We start from the raw sequence: 18,349 nt of genomic DNA, 5'->3' as shown, positions 1-18,349 counted from the left end.
TGAGTGTGGGCGAGATGGTTCTCCTGACTCGAGAGGAGTTCGGGCGTTGTTGTCGAGCGGCAAATCTGCGGTTGGAGGAGAAATAGCAACGGCCGAATGAACTTCGCGCTCTGATTGGCCAATGGCTGCAACGTGGCGGGTATGGGTTCTGTTTCTGGCACGTCTCCTCTTGCGACACCTCACAAGACCCGTGGCCAAGACAGACCATCTTCTAGTAGGCTTGTAACTTGTCTGTCTCCTCGTTGTGCATTACCTCGATTGCGGGATGTGGAGGGAAGTACACGTCTGAGAACCACTTCCAGCTTGGCATCGAACAAGGTAGGAATCGAAGGAGTGCGTACTTGCAGTTGCTGAACTCCATATGCGTAACTGAAAAGCGGAAGCTCTTCGCCATCAATCAACCAACGAACAAGCATCAGAAAAGCAAGCAAGATGGGTGACGTTGCCACCGAAGGCAAGCGGCCTGACTGGGCAAACCTCAAGGTCCTCCACAGTAACACTCTGGAGCCACGCTCGCATTTCTACCTGTACAATTCAGAAGCCGATGCCCTCTCCCGGGACATCAGCAAGGCCAAGGCACATTCTCTGTCTGGCAAATGGAAGTTCCATCTCTCCAAGAGCCCATTCGAAGCACCAGATGGATTCCACGCCACAGGCTTCGACAGCTCGAAATGGAGCGATATCGAAGTGCCGGGCATGTGGCAAATGCAAGGCTTTGGACGAGGACCTCACTATACCAACGTCCAGTTTCCGTTCGTCGTGGATCCTCCGAACCCGCCCTATGTGGAGAATGAATGCGGATCGTACATCACCCATTTTCGAGTGCCTGAGCATCTCCATGACCATCAATTGAGACTTAGATTCGAGGGCGTGGACTCTGGCTTCCACGTATATATCAACGGAGATGAGATTGGCTACTCACAGGTTGCACGGAACCCATCAGAGTTCGACGTGACCAGCTATTTGAAGCAGGGACAGGACAACCTTCTGGCCGTCCGAGTATACCAATTTACGGATGGCTCGTATATTGAGGATCAAGATCAATGGTGGCTATCTGGAATCTTTAGAGATGTCTTTCTCCTGGGCTTTCCAAAGAAGTCTCGCTTCGAGGACTTGTCTGTCCAGACTCTCTTGGATGAAAAGTATGAGAATGCCACTCTCAAAGTATCTGCGAGCATCTATGGCTCGGCAGAGGTGAGGCTGAGGCTTCTTGATGCGTCTGGTGCCGAGATTGCGAAGTCATCGCAGACTTCTTCATCGCAAGAGGTCGACGATGTCAACTTCTCGATCCCGGTCGACAATCCGCACAAGTGGACAGCAGAAACTCCGTACCTATACAAACTGGTGCTGTCATTAGGCGAGGACCAATTCGTGTCCCACCGCGTTGGATTCCGTGTGGTAGAGTTGAAGGACGGTCTCATTAAAGTCAATGGACAGAGGGTAGTGTTTAAAGGCGCTAACCGACATGAGCATCACCCACTCTCAGGACGAACAGTGCCGTACGAGTTTATGAAAGCAGATTTGTTGTTGATGAAGACACACAACCGTAAGCATGTACACGACTACAATATTGGGCTTTACCACTAACCACTCTGATTTTAGTCAACTCTCTTCGGACCTGCCATCAGCCCAGCGACCCTCGCCTTTATGATCTCGCAGATGAACTAGGATTATACGTGATGGATGAAGCAGATCTCGAGTGTCACGGCTTCGAAACGATTGCCGATGCAGCATTGCCTCCTGACGAGCAATCTTTGCCATTCTTCGAGAGACAGAAGTTGACGAGGACCAAAGCAGCACAGTGGACATCTAACAACCCTGATTGGAAGGGTGAGAACCACACACCCGCGCATCCTTTCGCCAAGCTGATCGTCGTCAGATGCGTACGTTGACCGGGCCAAGCAGCTCGTCCACCGAGACAAGTTGCACCCATCAGTAGTTCTGTAAGTCATTCTCGCCATTATCCTCACGAGTCAGAAGTAATGATTACTGCAGTTGGAGCTTGGGGAATGAAGCATTCCACGTCAAGGGTGGGAACCACACTGCCATGAGAAACTGGATCAAAGACTATGATTCCTCTAGACCGATTCACTATGAGCCAGATTTGACCGCGGAAGACATGGACATGCATTCTCGAATGTACCCAAATGTCTCTGAAATCATCGAGTTTGGAAAGGACTCATCGAAGAAGAAGCCTTTGGTGCTCTGCGAGTACATTCATGCGATGGGCACTGGACCTGGAAATATCAAGGAATATGTTGATGCTTTCTACCAGTACGAGAAGCTTCAAGGAGGCTGGCTGTGGGAGTGGGCGAACCACGGACTACTCACCAAGACCAAAGACGGCAAACCCTTCTATGGCTATGGCGGTGACTTTGGTGACGTTCCAAATGATTACAACTTCGTGATGGACGGCGTTCTCAACTCAGATCACTCACCTCGGAGTGCTCTGATAGAGTACAAGAAAGCTGTGGAGCCAGTTCAGGTCGTGTCCAGCTCCACAAGATCTGTCAAGATCATCAACAGACTCGACTTTGAGACGTTGGACTACCTCCAATGCTTCGCGACTGTGGTCACTGAAGATGGCTCAAAGGACTTAGGCCAAGTCAATATTCCTGCGAACATTCAGCCTGGAACAATAGCCGATATTGAGCTGCCTAGCGTGGCTTCCGATGCCACAAAGGAGACGCTTGTGGACCTCAGCTTCAAATTGAAAGACGATACACTCTGGGCGGCAAGCGGCCATGAAGTTGCCCTTCTTCAGATACCAATTACTTTGCCTGCCAAAGTTGAATTGGCGGAATCAGCTGACAAGCCGTCACTGAAAGCGAAGAGCGTTGGCACAATTCTTTCGATCGAGGGCGAAAATGTGCAGTGGGAACTGGACACTGTGCGAGGACATCTGAGCTCGTGGAAGAAGAGTGGCAAAGCAATCATCTCTCAACCTCTCGAGCCCAACTTCTACAGAGCCTTGACTGACAATGATGCTCCTCGCGATGGACGCGATTGGAAAGACCGAGTTCTGCATCTTGCGAAGACTGAAACACGGAGTGTGGAATTGCACGACCACGAGGATCAAGTTACTATTGTCATCCACCAGAGATTCGCTCCCCCTGTGTTGTCTTGGAGCATAAACCTGGTGACCAAGTACAAATTCACATCATCAGGGGCCGTTTCGATCAATGTGAAGGGCACACCGCAAGGTCAGAACCTACCGAAGACCTTGCCAAGAATCGGAGTGACATTCGGTCTGCCGCAGGAGTTTCAGCAGATCAAGTGGTTTGGTCGAGGACCCGGTGAGAGCTACAAGGATATGAAGCTCTCTCAGCGTGTGGCCAAGCATTTCGTGTCGAACGTCGACCGCCTCTGGGCCAACCCTGACTTCCCTCAAGAGTGCTCGAACCGCACGGACACGCGCTGGCTGAAGATTTCGTCGCCACACACCCAGCTCAAAGCCCAGTTTGTGAAATCTCCCGAGTCCAACGATAGGCACCTATTCGATTTCATGGCCAGCCACTACGATGTTCAAGACATCGACAAGGCTCAACACCCGTATGAGCTTGAGGAGAAGAAGCAGCAGGATGTCATCCTGAGGCTTGATGCTGATCACCATGGACTGGGTAAGTGTCGACTCAATATTCGGATTTGGAAAAAGGTGCTAATTTTTGTGTGTTTCGCAGGGACTGGGTCGTGCGGCCCGAAGACTCTGGAGGAGTATGCGCTCAAGACCGAGCCTTTCGAGTTCACGATCCTATTGCAGTGAACGCAGGTGTCACGGAGATTGACGAATTGAAAAACGAGGAAAGATTTCATCAGCAATAGAACATAGACGCTAACAGAATCCATAGAAGGCTTCAACATTCGCGCCCAGTGTCATCGAGGCTCCATCATTGACCACGTTCCAGTCCGCACACCTTTGGGTTGTATCTCTTGGTCAGGGGCGCCGTATCGCGCCCTGATGAGATGGATGCGGATATGCTTGGGTCAGGCGATGAATGCTTATTATTAGGTGTCAAGGCAAATAGGCCACTCGTGGCACATCAAGTCTTCGCCGAGCTGGACGATATCGAGCCTTGGCACGATGAGGAGCCATCACAGTGAGACATGCATGACCTATCAAGAGGCAGCAAGCATGCAAGGCGTCGCTCTAGATGTCTTCCACACATCTGTCAATGCGACCACAGGACACTCGCAATGCATCAGGCTATCGACTTCAGCTCGCTTTCCTTGCTTGAAGTCTTCAAGCTGGTGGCGTTTGCCAAGCAAAGAGAGACCTGACCCGAGAGTGTCGGGTAGCAGCATTCAATATATCACCACCTCAGCTAGCAATCTCTCCCATCGGTTCGAGGCACGAGCGCTTGCAGCCATCGCCAATACCGTGGGAAAATCCACGGTTCATGGCTACCACGCCCTCTTTTCGCCCCCAGCACCACACATTCCACATTGGGACAAGATAGGTTACACAAAGCAATAGTGGCTGCCGGATTGGTTTCAACATACCCCTGCTGGCCTCGCTTAGGGGGGCTAAGATTGGATGTAGGGACGGCTTGACAGCCTTTTCGCACTGTCTGTTTTGGGTGGTTACTGGCTTGACTTGTTCTTCGGGGCTACCGGTTCGCGAGACACGGTTTGGTTGATGGCGGAGCTGAATTGGGTCTGGAATCTTTGGGGTGTGGTGGCTGCCTTTTTTGAAGCTTGATTGTTCGCAAGAGGGGGGGATATAATATGGTTGTTGCGCTGTTGGATCCTTTCCTGATCGACGTCCTCAAGGATTTTGACGAAGAAGATTGAATCGTGAGCACTGCACAGCACTACGATGGTAAGATCGATGGAAGTTCCTTGCTACTGGGTGGTCATACTCATTTTTGATTACAGTCTGTCCCTCGTCACGGCGGCGGTCGTATGCCAGTGGAGCAAGCGCCTTATGTGAGTCGTCGAGAGATTGCTGCCATGAGCTCTCACTTACAGCATGGCGTACAGGAAGCTCCTCCTCGACACGGAGGTGGTCGCCTTCCAGGCCAAGCCCCTGAGATGCAACGGGACATCATCGATCACGCTGCTCCTCGTCAATTCAGCAATGTTGGTCCGGGAAGTCCAGAAGAGCAGCCGGTAAGTGACTTCAAAGTGATGTTTTGACAATGTCGCAATCTGATGAGGATCCAGTACGATGAGAAGACGGTCAACGTCATCAAAGTTGACGACTATCGCTCGAACTCACAGCCCTCGCAACGGGACTCCATCGTCGTACGCATTCTTCGCCATCTTTGCTCTTGACGGGTGGGGAGACACGGAAGGTTGACCAGAAACTTAGACTGCGCTACCACAACATGTATCAGGCAATGGATCAAATGTACGTAGATCATCGTATCGACGCTTAATTCAAAACATTTATCATCTCTTACTGACAATCTGTAGCCCAACAACGTCCATGTCGCCAACTATCGCAACCTCAGCCATCCAAATACCAAGTATCGTTGGGAATACCCAAATGCACATCTCCGCCCTCAATATGAGTACATATCCAACGGCCCGCGCTTCGTTCGAGATATCATGGGCCGTGTAAAACAGAAGTGGTATCCTGATGACCGATACATCTCGCCATACGATGGAAGAGCAAAACCTCTGTGTGTACAAGCCACGGACGACATCTATCGCTCTCCCAACAACACCACCCACCTTCGGACGTTCATGAGGAATACGAGTCCCTTCATGCTGCGCATTGCCAAGTGGCCACTGAGTAAGATGGAGGTTTTGGTTGACTTGCGAAAAGGTATTGAGTTGACTCGTTGCGTAGACCACTTCAATTACATCGACGAGAACACCCCAGCTTCCGACTATTGGTATGCTGCTGCCAAGTGGATACCTGCCACCGCGGCACTGACTGTAATGGTACGGATCGACATAAATTCACAAGTACGAACGAACTTCACTGATCGTACTTCAGCTCATGTTCCCCGGAAATGCCTCAGGACAAGAACGCAACGGCGGTCGCTATGATCCCTTCCCATACAAGTTCTACAACTATCCCAAGGCTGCACGAAACACTTTCGAAGACGACTGCCTGACCATTGCTGGCCGGCGTACTCACCACACGACAAATCCAGAAATCAAGCGTACTCTTCGTCCTAGATATCTCTGCGTCCTATCTGCCGATGACAAGATGACGCGGATCAAGACAGAAGACTGGGAGAAGAACAACAAGGGAAAGCCGCTCGATTACGTCTTCATTGCCTACACTGCTGATCAGTTCGACAACGACACTGATTCTGACGTTAAAGCACTGCATGCAATTGCCAAGACGGCTACGAGGGCAGTTGGTCTCAACACATATTGGGTTGGCTGCAGCTGTATGCCAGATAAAGATGAGATTGAGCAGGACGTTTATCGCATCAGCGATGTGATCCGTGGTGCTCATTCTCTCATCATTGCTGTGGGACCGAACAACAAGGAATCGGCTCCTTCATTCGACTTGCAGCTGGTGCAGTGGGGAACACGCATGTGTAAGTCGAAGCTCCTGAAAGCCTGCATAACACATGGGTGCCGTTCGCTAATGTGATCGAATCGTACAGGGACATGGCCAGAGGTCCTCCTAAGCCCTGGAGACTCCATCAAAGTCTTTTCCCGCGAGAATAACGACGTTGTCACCATCACCAAGAGACAGTTCGCACAAACTGTCTGGAAAGACGCAGAAGTCTCTCGCCAGCTCATCGACCATTACGAAGGGAGCATCATCCTCGGCCGTCTCGAACTTGTTACTCTGGCACTGCAGTGCCTCCAAGGACGCGAGACTTCTCAGCACCTTCATGGCGACAAGTCGTATGCGCTCATGGGCCTGATGCGCCTGCGACCCAAGATCGACAGAAGCGACACGGCATTCCAGGCTTTTGCCCGACTCAGCTTAGCCAACGACAGCGACATGCTCCTCGAACGGCTCATCAGCACCTTACCAAAGAATCCAACCCAGCATTGGAGCTGCATGGACGACGCCTGGAACTCCAAACTGTGGGACATCTACCCAACTTGTCAAATCGCCGGTATTGGCCGCGATGACACTGTCATCATCGACGGCCTGCGTGGAGCCAATGTTCGGTGGAAGTCGTTTGAGGTGGTCAGGAGTGAGGTTCGTGCCAACTTCAAGCGGACATTTACTCTGTTCTTGCAGCACTCGGCGCCGCTGTTCTTCTATGTTTCGATTGGTTTGCTCGCTGCTGGGAATGCGCTGAGGCCCTCGAATAAGACTGCTGGCGACACGTATACTTTCGTGGGCGTGGTCTTCATCATCTACTCCTTGATCGCCATCATCGGCGCTCCCTGGTTCGTAAAGTTGCTATACGGTGGCAAGTTCTGGCAGACGCAGGTAAGCCCACAGCTATAACGAGATGAACCGGCAGTGAGCTAACGATCCACAGCCCTGGCTCTTCGGCTTCGAAGGCTACCTCCCTGTTGAAACAATCGAAAAGCAAGTCTTTGGCACCAACTTAGGTCGTCTCTCATGGTCCCCGTACTCGTCCCCGCTCTCCCGCCACAAACGCAACGAACACGACGAATGCATCGGCATCGACCCAACCACCGACCCCGAAGTCAGAAGCCTGGTCTCGCAAGCCACCCACGCCACACCAGGCCAGATGCGAGTCTTCACGATCGTCGACACGGGTAACATGGAAGTCACAATGTTTCAAGCGATTCGGCCGCCGGTTGCTTTCTTGCTCGCCGGCGAAGAAGGCGGAATGCAGAGGGCTGTTGGTGTGAGCTATCAGTGGGAGACGCAGACTTGCTATCGCGAGACGATTATGAGGATGCCGACGACGACGAAGGATTTGATGACGCAGGTTAATAGGGTGAGGTTTGGGTTGAAGCGAGAGATGCCGCCTACGAGGCCGGTCAGGGGCGCGGATCAGGCTGTGTAGGGCGTGTTTTTTTGGGCGGTATCTGCTCAATGCCTCTTACCGATTAATGCCATTACCTCATCTCACAAATTTCGATGCTGTGAGAGCACATACCTAGATTTGCATTGAGACTCGTCGGCCGCATTTAATGTGGTGGCAAAGTGCGGCCGCAGAGCCCGCGCCCAAAGCGGTCACCTTGTCCGTCACTAAACCTCATCTTCAGACTCGCTTTCGCGCTGAAGTTGTTTAGAGCTGATGTCGTGGACGTTGTCGACCGATTTGGATATTAAATATCATTGTACCTGCAAGCGATAGGGAATAAACGGAAGTACGTGGTCTTGCAGCGCTGACCTGCATTGACCTCAGCCCTGCAGTTCTTACATTAGCTGCAGCTGTCCCGGAGGAAGGACTATATAAACGGCCAGCTTGCCTCAGTCCAATAATCCGTACTGTACAAGGAAAACCTTTTTGGTGATCGAGAAAGAATGCCTTTCCAACCATACGCAGATCGACACAAGAACTTGAAAGGCCCTGGTGATGAGCGACCGACAGCAGAAGAGGTTGTCAAAGATCAGGGACTAGTTGGTGGCCTTAAGGGACGGACTATCTTCATCACCGGATGTACGTCAGGGATTGGGATCGAAACTGCTCGAGCCTTGTAAGTCTGTCCAATGCAAAGAACGACATCGTTTGTAGCTAACCTTTGAAGGTATCTTACGGGAGCCAACATCTACATCACTGCTCGAGACACGAAGAAGGGCGAGCAAGTAGCCAGCGAATTCGCTACAGATCCATCTCGGCCTATCCATGTCGTTGAAATGCGGCTCGACTCTTTCGACTCCATTCGTGCTGCAGCGCAGAAGTTCTTGGCTGCGGAGTCCAAACTGAATATCCTCATCGACAACGCCGGCATCATGGCATGTCCGAAGGGCACCACCGTCGACGGACATGAATCTCAGTTCGGAACGAACCACTTGGGACATTTCCTCCTCTTCCAGCTTTTGAAGCCAGCGCTTTTGTCCGCAGAAACTCCAGAATTTCCATCTAGGGTAATATCGCTGTCTTCAACTTCTCATCGAAACTGTTCAGGACTTCCATTCGACGACCTCGACTTCTCCAAGAGCGAATACAACCCGGGAATAGCATATGCGCGATCCAAGCTAGCGAACATATTCTTTGCCAACGAATTGGATCGTCGCTATAAAGACTCGAATCTGCGGGCGTTCAGTCTTCATCCGGGAAGCATCAAGACTCCTTTGCAGCGTCATGTTCAGGATGCGGACTTCTATAAGAATGCTATTGGCAATCCAGAATACCAGGCACAGACGAAGAGTCCGGAGCAGGGGGCGGCCACGACGGTGTGGGCGGCATTGGCCAAGGAACTTGCGGGTCGAGGTGGCATATACCTTGACGATGTTGGCGAGGTTGGTGTGGCAACACCTGAAGGACCTGCTTGGAGATCTGGGCATGGTCAACAGATTTACAACCCTGAGGACGAGAATAAACTGTGGGAGTTGAGCAATAAGTTGTGCGGCATTCAAGAGGACTAGCTGTCGGATTACGGGGCCTTGCCTTCTCTACTCTTCATGAGGGGCTGTATCTTCTCTCCAAAAGCATCGATGCCTTTTAGGTAATCGTCGAAGACTATCATGATACCTTTCGTCCCAGCCACCCCCGCCACTTCATCCAGCATGCTCGCAATCTTGGCATAGGAACCCACGAGCGTGCCCATGCTCATGTTGACAGCTCTGTCCGGAAGCGTGAGTCGAGTGGCGGTAGCGTTGTTGTCAGCTTTGACATCCTTCCCAGCCTGCGATGCCATCCAAGCAACGGCGTCGACGTCCAGACCGTCTTTGTAATAATTCCATTTCGCCTCAGCCGCTTCATCGGTTTCATCAGCAATGACCATGAAAAGGACGTAGGAGCCGACATCGCGTCCGACTTTCTTGGCTGCACCAACGAGACGCGATCCAGCTTCGGCAAAAGCTGTAGGTGTGTTGTAACCGGCGCCTAGAGCGAAGTTGAAATCTGCATATTGAGAGGCGAATTCGATTCCACGACCAGATTGTCCTGCTGCAACGATCTTCGGCGGGCTCGAGGGTTGTGGAGCAAGCTTGCAGTCCTCCATTGTGAAGTGCTTGCCCCTGAAATTCGAGACTCCTGTGGACCACAAGTCTTTCAAGACTTGCACGTACTCCGTGGCGTAGTCATAACGATACCTGAGAATCGTTAGTCGAGTTTATAACCACGAGGCTTTAGTATTAACCCAAAGTAAGCATCGCCTGGCCAGAGATTCATCTGCGTATACTCCGCAGACTGCCATCCAGTGACAATGTTGATACCGAACCGTCCAGGGGCGACCGAGTCAATCGTCGACGCCATCCTCGCCACGATCGCTGGAGGTAGTGTCAAGATGGCTGTAGATGCAAACAGCTTGATCTTCGATGTCACAGCAGCCAAGGCCGACATGAGAGTGAAGGACTCCAAGTTGACATCCCAGAAATGAGTTTCGCCTCCGAACCCTCGAAGTTTGATCATCGATAGAGCGAAATCAAGCCCGACGCTCTCGGCCTTTTGAACGATTTGCTTGTTGAGCTCGAAAGAGGGTTCATATTGTGGCGCGTTCTTGCTGATGAGCCAGCCGTTGTTCCCGATAGGGATGAAGACACCAATGTCGACTGTCATTGTGGATAGGAATGGATGAGGAATGGATTAGAGTACGGTTACCGATCACGGTCAATACCTGCTGCACAGAACTCAATTCATCTTATACAAGATTCTGTAGCCACGGCGAGAGCATCGTCCCCGCTATCAGTGGGCTTTCTTGTGCTCTCAGATAGGCCACCTGCCGGCCAACCAGAGGTGTCTTGAGCGATCCATTGCGGCTGACTGAGAGATCGGCGGCCACAGGTACTTCCTAATGGAGTGACTGAGTGGCTATCGTCGAGCGATGGCGGCCATGGAAAAGCAGAGTAACACCTCCTCAACTTGATGATGTTGTCAATGCAGAGCCTCCAGCTGTGAGAAGTGTGATCACTGAAGTGTGAAAGTAACTGCTATAGTACGCCGGAGTTCATCTCGCGTTCCCCTGTCAACGTCATCCTCTTCGGCTCTTCTTGCCGCATCCTTCGAGGCATTAATTGCCAGGATACACAGGCTGAACAAGACCGGTATGTCGTCTACGAGCCTCACCCATTGAATTATTCCTTGGACGATCATAAGGACTTCTGATTGGAATCTTCCACTCATCTTGGCTTATGTCAGTCTCAGACGCCACTGCATACAGCAAGAGCGAAAGCGAAGACACAAAATTGCTGTGTACCGGTACCTTTGAGGCTATGCTATGGCTGAAGTGGACGTTGCTGCTTTTTTGAAGACTTCAACTTGATCCTCGCAGCCATGACGAGCCACAGATGTTAGAGATTGACTATTGACGATAGTCCGGAAGTACTGCCATGTCTTCGACGACTACACCCACGACAGAAGTAGTCTTTATCACCAACAAGCCCAGGCTGCGGAGCCATAACAAGTCGCGTGGAGGCTGCTTAGCATGCAAGGCCAGAAAAGTCAAGGCTAGTGATGATTCGATTGGAGATCAAGCCATGCACGTATTGACCATCTGTTTAGTGCCCGGAGAATAGACCAACCTGTCGAACTTGTGCCCGGCGGGGCGAGACGTGTGTTTATTCCGTTCGCTCGAAAGATGTTGAGGACACTCGCATCGAGGAGAACGGATCAAGTGACTTTACCTGGGACGAGGATGTCAATCTAAATGATTCTGTCAAAGCCAAAATCGCAAAACGGAGTGCAGTCTCGAGAACTGACACTCACACTCTGTCGACAGCATTGACTAGCCAAGCACCGTCTCTATACCACCTCGAATGGATGGACAAAGACGATCTTCACGTCATCGACTCCTGCAAATTCTACAACACAGTCGTCGTCAGCGACATAGCACCAGCCCACGCTCCCTTCAAAAGGGTCGAGATACCGGTCGAGTACTGGAGACACCACATTCCAAAAATGCTTCAGCACGTCTGGATCTCCTTGATGAAAAGTATGCAAGCCCACAGAGCTGGCGTGGACCCATTCACCGTCGCCGATATATGCCAATATCGAGGAAGCGGACTGAGGGAGTTGAAGAACGCCCTCCCTAGGGCAGCCAATGACCCTTATGGCATTGTGCTCAGCTGTGTGATGACTATGATGACGGCCGATCTGTACAGTGGCGGCCCATGGACCACGCATCTGGAGGCTTCGAGGAGAATCTTGGTGCTGAATGGCGGTTTTAAGCAATGCTTTGATCGAATTTGGCCTTTGCGAAGGATCCTGGTCAACTTCATCATAGTGGACGTGTTCAGCGCTACGATGTGTAGCTCCAGACTGATCGACGATACCTGTGCATCGATGCATGCCGAGTATGTTGATGTGCTGGACGACACTGACCACGATGTCTTTGCGTGCAGTCGACCTTGTCCTCGACAGTTGATCCAGGCGATTGCAAGACTGAACATCCTGCGAGCTTCGCTGAATCATCGGTCAACGAATGGAGATGAAAGCCTGCGATTGGAACTGACCGACTTATCGGACATGATTCAAGAATTCGATGCAACGAAGTGGGCGATCAGTGTATCAGATCTCGGCAAGACATTGCCACGGAAAGCCGAAGACTGTCTGGAAGAACGCGATGCAATGGCGCTATCTTCCTACGCATCCTGCTATCACTCTGCGACGCTGCTCTACTTCCTCCTATCCTGCGCAACTCCTCTGACTCCTCAGGACAAAGTGCGAGTACACGTTGCATGCCAAACACTCTCACAGCACCTTCGGTCGCTCTTCGACAGCGCAGCAGTAGATACGGAAGGGCCGCTGCACACCCAGCTCTGGAAGCTCCTTTCTTGGCCCATAATCATCGGGATGTATGTTGGCATCGGCTTTGGTATCGGCGAAGAAGAGGTTGAGGCACACCTGGAGCGTCTTCGAAAGATGTCAACGGTGTTTGGGTCCACTGATGCGGCGGATGTTACGAAGTTCATATACCGTGTTAAGGCTCAGAGGGCTCGCCGCTCAGCCACGGACTGGAGGTGGGATGATGGTTTTTACACAAGATGTGCGTTTGCATTGTGAATAGATGGAAATGGAACGGCTTCAGGCGGGATATCTGAGATCGTACTCGATGGCCATCTGGGTCGTGTTCCGCCACTGCCCATTCAGGTCGATCGAAGGCCAGCCTGGATGAAATTCTGTGGTGGTCGGCAACGTGTAGTACTCTCGACAGACACCCTCTTCTTCGCATTCGAGATCGCAAAGGCCGTAGAGTTGGCAGTAGCAATGCTGCGCCGACGGACAGAAGACGGCATCAGAAGACGGCATCCTGGCCGAAGATTACTGGCATAGTCAGCAGTTTATGGAGCTTCTTGGACTGGGTATGGCTTACTGTGCCATAAGTACTCGATGATTCGTCCAGCGAGATCATCGTTGAGTTCAGTCTGCAACAGCCAAGTCCGATATCGTTCGTAGTCGCTCTTTGGACGTTGACGGATTCTCTCCGCAGTCACAGCGAATTGTGCGCAGCAGGCTGCCCCAACGACATCGGGCACTGTGACTCCAGGCAAAAGCTCTTCGAAGGCGTTTTTGTAGAAAGACCCAGCTCTGGCATTGCGGGATGCTGGATCCGAAGCAGGCGAAGGAGCCTCAGCCTCGACATGTGGCCGTATTTCACTCGGACAACCCAGAGTCCAAACACAACGAAGATTCGCGTAGCCTTGATCCTGGATGTGGGCCAAACGCAGCCGACTCAGGACTCGCTGGCCCTCGTACAGAGAATCATCGTTGTGCCACTGATATCGATTGGCATGAGAGAAGATGATGATCTTGGCAAGCTCATCATAATTGTCGATGATGTGTGTCAAGTACACCATGCCCTCTCGTCCCTTGTTCCTCGGCACCGTCAGGGCTGCTTTGGGATCGTCGGTGACATATATGAGCTTTCTCCAGTCTGCAAACTCATCCAGCAGCCAGGTGGTGTTGTCTTTTGCCTGGCTTGCTACAATGAGGTCGACGTCGAGTGTCTGAGAGGATGCGTTGCCCAACGGCTCTTGCGCATTTCCAGAAGATGAGGATGGCCACGGTGAATAGTGTGCGGAGCGGCTTCCAACGAGGAACAGAATTAGCAGGCAAGTGCAACATATCCAGAGATGTCCAAGTCTTCGCGTTCGTGTGACGTGCGATGCGGTTGTTGGGAGCATCGTCTCAAGGAAAGGACCTCGCCACTCGATTTACACCACAGTCGACTCTGCGTACATGCGTGAAAAGGTTCAGCAGAGCAGAGCAAGGCGCGGAAAGTAGCATTCAGCTGTTTGCAATCAGCGGCCAGGGTAGGCGCCGACAAGGGCAGCGCCTCCATCTCGGCTGGTAAAGTCGCCCATGCGGTACTGTGCCACTCTTAGGTGGGCCCGACTAGGATGTGTTGAGGTCGCCGCGAACCGATGTCAAGAACATCAGGCTTTCGGCTGCAATATCGCGACGCCGCAGCAGCGGCATTGACTGGTGCGCCATGTCTTTGGAGCTCCTATGTGAAGGACTGCCCGAGCATGCAGTTTGGGGTTGGTGGGCGGTTGAACGGTATGGGCGGCTACAGGTGACGGCGGCAAATCCCGAGTTCTGGCGAATCCCCTTTTTGTCTTGCTGCTCCACTTCCATCGACTTTGGGCCGCTACGCAGTCTTCCAAGGATTCAGATTCCTGACGTCGCGTTCCGTGATCGAGGTGTGGTAAATCATTCGTGGTTGTGGATCTGGCCGACTCGAGGTGTTAAGTTGTGAATGGGCGATAGCAAACCTGATGCATTGAACGAACTGACCTACATCCTTCAAGAAACATATTTTCCCGTCTCGGTCACTATTCTTTAGACGAAACCAGTCGTATCCCTCGAGGGCAGAACTGTGGGTCGCCGGTTCGTCCTTCGCATGAATTCCCATCGACTCTTGACCCTCTTGGACAACTGCTCGTTCCAGGCGTACGTGAGGGCATTGGCAAACCCCACGAGCTGCGTTGACGCCTGGAGAGCTTTGAGCCATACTGGCGACTCGCCAACAGTCTCAACAATACGGTTTGCGATGCCAGGGATCCAGAGAATGACGTAAAGTATGGGGTAACCGTTCAAGAGCAGCATCTTCCGCAATGCTTTCTTCCTTGCAGCAGCCTGCGTATTTCCGAGAGTATTGACCCGCTGGATATCGCCGTGTGACTTCCTCCCAATCATTGCAACCTGAGAACTGGACGGCGCAATGCCATCGGTGCTGGGGCCACCACGTCTGAGGGTTGGCGAAAGTGGTTGTTCGTCGCTGTCGTGGTTCGTGGCGACGGAGAATGTACGGACGTGGCCGTGTGCCGGCTGTTTGATGTTGGGTAGTTCTTCGGCCATGTTGAGGTCCAGATCATCCTGTGTTGCGCTGCTGTCTGTGCTGAGGTTGAGTTTGCCGTAGACTCGCTTCAAGTAGAGGTAAACATAGGTATAGATGCCTATCGTTAAAAAGAAGATGGCAATTCTCCAGCCATGGGTAAGCGTATATCGCAGCACAAGATTGGGCTTTATCCAGCACCAGTTGCCACTGACCGGGCCATATGCATCAAGGCCGAGGGCAATGTTGCCTGAACGCCGTGAGCACGTACGTGGCAGTAGTTCTGAAGCGGCTTACTAGTAATCAAGGAGGGTATCCATGGCAAGATACAGATAAGCACGACTGCCCACCAAGGGGGCTCCATTGTGATAGAACTCTGGCGAACAGTGAGCAGCACTGCGAAGGAGATGATCAAGATGTTGAAATCTATCGCCTGCACGGAGAATTGTCCAATGTATCCGTTCGCGGTGCAAGCTGGGCCCCTGGTGAGCTGACTCTCCTCATTGCGTCGGGACAGCGCAACAGCGCCAGAGATGGTGTTGTTAAGCGCATTGATCCAATCTACGCGGTCGGTCAGTCGAATTGGCGTATATGGTGAGCACTCTTCGTGACAGACCAGCTATTAGCAGGTTCACAATCAGCGCTTGACGGTAGTGTCTCTCCGGAGGCAGCGCATAATAGAAGACCGCAAATATGGTGTCAGCGATGAGAGAGAGCAGAGAGCAAACGAAAGTCGGTATCGCGACAACCAGTAACAGTGGCATTTTGGCTGCGCCGAAAGACGAAAAGGAACTCAGAAGCACTCATGGTGAGATGCCGTTGAAGAATCGAGATCAGGAGTGTTTCTGTCTCGGAGGACGGAGTTGTCTAGCCGTTGTCGTTATCCTTGAAGCCATCCAGGGAAGCCGTACTGCTAATTCAGGGCACCTGGCGATATGTACCTTGGCTGTCCCCGGCGTTTTGGGGAATTCGGTTTGATGCTGAGCTTTTGGCATGGATAGTCTGATTTGGTGCCAACCTAAAGGCAGCGATTCATCATTGGATACTCTGGGGATCGTTGCATGTCTGTGATTATGAAGGTTTACTTTGTGATGAAGGAAAGTTTCTCGCATTCATGAGAGTTCTCGATCTCGAGCTGATTGTCGTCGCGAAGGGCGATTGGACGCAAAGGCATCTGGCTGACGCGTCTTGGTCAATTCAGTGACTTCAATTGCACTGCGAGACGCTGTTGCGCGCAAAGAAACGCAGTATGAAGTCGAAAGGTTGAGACGGAGTTTTGAGTCGGGCTGGGAAGTTGGCGAAGACGTTTGGAAGAAAGGGGCTAGCACGTCGATCGGTTAGGCTCGGCTCGGCTGGGGCCTTGGCAAATGCCGCAGACTCCACGCCTTCTCTCCCTCCTCACTTTAATGTCGCATTGCCAACACCTTCCTCTTCGTATCAATGCGGCAGCACTCGAAGATCTTGTACGCAACAGTATTGTGCATACCGCTTTGCCAAGAAAGCATCGATAAAGGACGCCCAGCCCGGACGAAGACGGGCCCAGAGCAACTGGTCTTGGTGACGCATGAGTTCTTTCCCCTTGACAGTTCAGTCGAGGCGCAGGCCAGTAGACAACGAAAGGTCGTAAAAGTAGCCAGGTGGAGAACTTAGGCACGAAGCGACTGATACTGATACCTCTCACGTGCGTATCCGCCAAAGTCAGCGGCTATAGGCATGCCTACGGCGCAGCAGGAGATGGGTTCGGGCGAGATTTCATACTCTCGCAGTCAGTCGCTACACCACTGTTCTTGGTTCCACCTCATTTTCTTACCACCCACCTCTCTTACCTGTTTCTTGCTACTATTCAAGCACGTCAGCATGGTTTCGTTACTAAGCTTCCTGTTCGGATTGGCAAGACATTCTGTTCTTCTACCTGCAGTCGCAGAGTTCGCCCAAGTCACCCATTTATGGCATGAAGAATCGATGTTGGATCAGAGTCATGCACTTCACAAGAAAGACTTGTGTACCGATGCTTTCGGTGCGGGCTGGCTTGGGAGTACTTGCACACCTGGGGCGACACTGCTGTGTGTACCGAAACGGGTTCCCGTGAACATGTCTAATCGTTTGCAGGTGTCAACCAAGATCAGCAGTATCCTCAATGTAGTAAATACCTTGGACTTGGCTGGTGTTGTACAGAAAGGTCAGTAAGGCAACAATCCCTGGCGTACCTCACACTTACCTATTTCCAGTCAAGGAGGATGCTACGTTGACCTGACTTCATCGGCATGCGGACGGCCAGGAGCTGTGAGCTGTACAGAGTTGGCATCTGGAGTTGACAAAGCCTGCTGCCCACAATACACCACTTGCGCCCCTGGATACAACGCTTCAACATCGTTCGTTAGATGCAACATTCAACAATCACGCCTGCAAGTAATAGCTTCATCCACAAGTATCTTACATGGCGCCTCCACGAACAGCCAGTCAGCGACGGAGGCGGCAATTTCTGCGAACTCGACAAGCCTCTCCACCACAACGAATGCGCAGGCATCATTGACTTCGACCTCGACGCCAGTCTTGACACCAGCACCACCTACATCGACTACAATATCGCAAGGCATCGATCGTAATGCACCGCAGAATCACCAGACAAGCATCAGCTCTGGCATGATTGCAGGTGTTGTAGTTGCAGCGTCTGTGGGAGTAGTCCTGCCCGTTGCGGCGTGGGTTTTGTGGAAGACGAGGTCGGGAAGAACCAAAAGTACACCTTTGGCGAGATCGATGGTGGATGCAACACCACAAGAACCTCCCGCATACAATAACGCTTGCTACGACAGGCCGGAACTATACACCAAAACGCCCAAGCAAGAACTGGCCGCTAGATGGTCAAGAACGAGGTCACCGGTGGAGATGCCGGTCGAGCGATTTTGACTCGAGATCACCTTGGGTTCGGACGGAACGATTTGTTGCCCAGGAATATAGCATACTACCTGCCTGGTTCTGTTGGGTATCTGCCACTTCATTGCATAGCACTGCCTTTATGAAGCATTCACGTCATTGGACGCCACATGTGAACGGCGCCGAA

At 52.0% G+C, this 18,349-nt stretch overlaps 8 protein-coding genes across 8 annotated transcripts; 5 read left to right on the top strand and 3 right to left on the bottom strand.

Moving 5' to 3' along the window:
• Window positions 1-432: 432 nt before the first annotated feature.
• On the top strand, window positions 433-3,763 carry M409DRAFT_27496 (glycoside hydrolase family 2 protein; the record flags this gene model as incomplete). The annotated part of the gene is made up of 5 exons (XM_033808599.1): window positions 433-1,546; window positions 1,603-1,830; window positions 1,880-1,943; window positions 1,996-3,620; window positions 3,681-3,763. The coding sequence occupies 5 exons, from the start codon at window positions 433-435 to the stop codon at window positions 3,761-3,763; spliced, it is 3,114 nt and encodes a 1,037-aa protein (XP_033663005.1).
• A 1,187-nt stretch (window positions 3,764-4,950) lies between these two features.
• M409DRAFT_69329 (uncharacterized protein) lies at window positions 4,951-7,907 on the top strand (the record flags this gene model as incomplete). Its single annotated transcript, XM_033818240.1, has 6 exons — window positions 4,951-5,109; window positions 5,416-5,737; window positions 5,795-5,889; window positions 5,945-6,500; window positions 6,570-7,357; window positions 7,410-7,907. 6 exons carry the CDS (start codon window positions 4,951-4,953, stop codon window positions 7,905-7,907), a joined length of 2,418 nt encoding a protein of 805 aa, XP_033663004.1.
• A 464-nt stretch (window positions 7,908-8,371) lies between these two features.
• Window positions 8,372-9,436, top strand: M409DRAFT_27494 (uncharacterized protein; the record flags this gene model as incomplete). The annotated part of the gene is made up of 2 exons (XM_033808598.1): window positions 8,372-8,544; window positions 8,596-9,436. 2 exons carry the CDS (start codon window positions 8,372-8,374, stop codon window positions 9,434-9,436), a joined length of 1,014 nt encoding a protein of 337 aa, XP_033663003.1.
• An 8-nt stretch (window positions 9,437-9,444) lies between these two features.
• Window positions 9,445-10,571, bottom strand: M409DRAFT_69327 (uncharacterized protein; the record flags this gene model as incomplete). The annotated part of the gene is made up of 2 exons (XM_033818239.1): window positions 9,445-10,105; window positions 10,153-10,571. The coding sequence occupies 2 exons, from the start codon at window positions 10,569-10,571 to the stop codon at window positions 9,445-9,447; spliced, it is 1,080 nt and encodes a 359-aa protein (XP_033663002.1).
• A 1,338-nt stretch (window positions 10,572-11,909) lies between these two features.
• On the top strand, window positions 11,910-13,013 carry M409DRAFT_27492 (uncharacterized protein; the record flags this gene model as incomplete). The annotated part of the gene is made up of 1 exon (XM_033808597.1): window positions 11,910-13,013. One exon carries the CDS (start codon window positions 11,910-11,912, stop codon window positions 13,011-13,013), a length of 1,104 nt encoding a protein of 367 aa, XP_033663001.1.
• A 232-nt stretch (window positions 13,014-13,245) lies between these two features.
• Window positions 13,246-14,134, bottom strand: M409DRAFT_27491 (uncharacterized protein; the record flags this gene model as incomplete). The annotated part of the gene is made up of 2 exons (XM_033808596.1): window positions 13,246-13,274; window positions 13,324-14,134. The coding sequence occupies 2 exons, from the start codon at window positions 14,132-14,134 to the stop codon at window positions 13,246-13,248; spliced, it is 840 nt and encodes a 279-aa protein (XP_033663000.1).
• A 658-nt stretch (window positions 14,135-14,792) lies between these two features.
• M409DRAFT_27490 (uncharacterized protein) lies at window positions 14,793-16,052 on the bottom strand (the record flags this gene model as incomplete). Its single annotated transcript, XM_033808595.1, has 3 exons — window positions 14,793-15,538; window positions 15,586-15,849; window positions 15,905-16,052. The coding sequence occupies 3 exons, from the start codon at window positions 16,050-16,052 to the stop codon at window positions 14,793-14,795; spliced, it is 1,158 nt and encodes a 385-aa protein (XP_033662999.1).
• A 1,093-nt stretch (window positions 16,053-17,145) lies between these two features.
• Window positions 17,146-18,195, top strand: M409DRAFT_58552 (uncharacterized protein; the record flags this gene model as incomplete). Its single annotated transcript, XM_033813942.1, has 2 exons — window positions 17,146-17,351; window positions 17,517-18,195. The coding sequence occupies 2 exons, from the start codon at window positions 17,146-17,148 to the stop codon at window positions 18,193-18,195; spliced, it is 885 nt and encodes a 294-aa protein (XP_033662998.1).
• Between the last annotated feature and the right edge of the window lie 154 nt (window positions 18,196-18,349).

Source organism: Zasmidium cellare, assembly GCF_010093935.1.
Source record: "Zasmidium cellare ATCC 36951 unplaced genomic scaffold M409scaffold_37, whole genome shotgun sequence".
Lineage (NCBI taxonomy): Eukaryota > Fungi > Ascomycota > Dothideomycetes > Mycosphaerellales > Mycosphaerellaceae > Zasmidium > Zasmidium cellare.
This window is presented reverse-complemented; position numbering and strand designations above follow the sequence as displayed.